At 37.1% G+C, this 1668-nt stretch overlaps 1 protein-coding gene across 3 annotated transcripts in view; it reads left to right on the top strand.

Annotated features, from left to right (window-relative positions):
• Positions 1 to 482: 482 nt before the first annotated feature.
• The window catches only part of CCDC148 (coiled-coil domain containing 148), a 197359-nt gene continuing 196173 nt past the window's right edge, over positions 483 to 1668 (top strand). For all 3 annotated transcript variants that reach the window (XM_017895088.1, XM_017895089.1, XM_017895087.1), the window contains exon 1: positions 483 to 544. In XM_017895088.1, the coding sequence (XP_017750577.1) occupies positions 493 to 544 (52 nt within the window). In that variant the 5' untranslated portion in view covers positions 483 to 492. The remainder of the gene's footprint in view (positions 545 to 1668) is intronic.

Below are 1668 nucleotides of genomic sequence, written 5' to 3'. Positions count from 1 at the left end.
CCCAGTACCTCAGTTGAAAATGCAGAAATCACCCGTCTTTGTGTCGCTCGCGCTGGGAACTGGAGGCTGGAGCTGTTCCTATTCAGCCATCTTGCTCCGTGTCCCTGCATCTCTGTATCTATCAAAAGTGCCATATTACTTGTAATAGAAGTAGTGAATAATTTATTCTTCAATTTAGGTAATTTCTTTCCTCCCAGGAACGCAAAATAAAACACATAACAACTTTCTAATAACAAAATTTTTATCAGTAACTGGAACAATCCAGTAGGGGAGGATTAAGAGGGAAAAAATAGGAAAGAGTGGACCAAGAACAAGAAAGGCACGGAAAAACACTAATGGAGGGAGGCTTCTAAGGGCAAGAAAAGCAAATTTTAATAAAATAAAAAGCATTATGGCACCCAGTTACTTCAAGTAACACAGCTTTAAAAACATTTATAAAATAATATTATGAAATTTTACTTCTCTCTTGTTTCCTTAACAGATACAGAAAAAATGAATCAAAGAGACCGACCATTCATGACAATTCAGAGAAATGATAGCTCAGGTATTTTTCCTACTTCCAACTCTGTTTTATTATTTGCACTGGATTATGTACTTTTGAAATGATATACAATAGGAATGTTGATTTTTCAAATATTTAATAATGGAAAGCTTGCTTTCTGGTTACGCTGAATGACTGGCCAGTTCCTTACAATGAGTTTATTTTAATCCTCAACAGTGGTCAGGATACCCTTGCTTTCTTCTTCTTCTTCTTCCTCTTCTTTTTATTATACTTTAAGTTCTGGCGAACATGTACAGAACGTGCAGGTTTGTTACATAGGTATACATATGCCATGGTGGTTTGCTGCGCCCAGCATCCCATCATCTACATTAGGTATATCTCCTAATGTTATCCCTCCCCTAGCCCCCCACCCCCCAACAGGCCCCAGTGTGTGATGTTCCCCTCCCTGTGTCCATGTGTTCTTATTGTTCAACTACCACTTATGAGTGAGAACATGTAGTGTTTGGTTTGCTGTTCTTGTGTTAGTTTGATAAGAGTGATGGTTTCCAGCTTCATCCATATCCCTGCAAATGACATGAACTCATCCTTTTTTATGGCTGCATAGCATTCCATGGTGTATATGTGCCACATTTTCTTCAACCAGTCTATCATTGATGAGAATTTGGGTTGGTTCCAAGTCTTTGCTATTGTGAACAGTGCTACAATAAACATATGTGTGCATGTGTCTTTATAGTAGAATTATTTATAATCCTCTAGGTATATACCCAGTAATGGGATTGCTGAATCAAATGGTATTTCTGGTTCTAGATCCTTGAGAAATTGCCACACTGTCTTCCACAATGTTGTAAACGTGTTCCTATTTCTCCACATCTTCTCCAGCATGTGTTGTTTCCTGACTTTTTAATGATCACTATTCTAACTGTCATGAGATGGTATCTCACTGTGGTTTTGATTTGCATTTCTCTAATGACCAGAGACGATGAGCTTTTTTTTTTTTTCATATGTTTGTTGGCTGCATAAATGTCTTCTTTTGAGAAGTGTCTGTTCATATCCTTCACCCACTTTTTGATGAGGTTGTTTTTTTCTTGTAAATTTGTTTAAGTTCTTTGTTGATTCTGGATATTAGCCCTTTATCAGATGGATAAATTGAAAATTTTCTCCCATTC

The sequence above is a fragment of the Rhinopithecus bieti genome, unplaced genomic scaffold (genome assembly GCF_001698545.2).
Source record: "Rhinopithecus bieti isolate Rb0 unplaced genomic scaffold, ASM169854v2 scaffold_25748, whole genome shotgun sequence".
Classification (NCBI taxonomy): domain Eukaryota; kingdom Metazoa; phylum Chordata; class Mammalia; order Primates; family Cercopithecidae; genus Rhinopithecus; species Rhinopithecus bieti.
The sequence above is the reverse complement of the archived record's forward strand: the minus strand, read 5'-3'. Positions and strand labels throughout refer to the sequence as shown.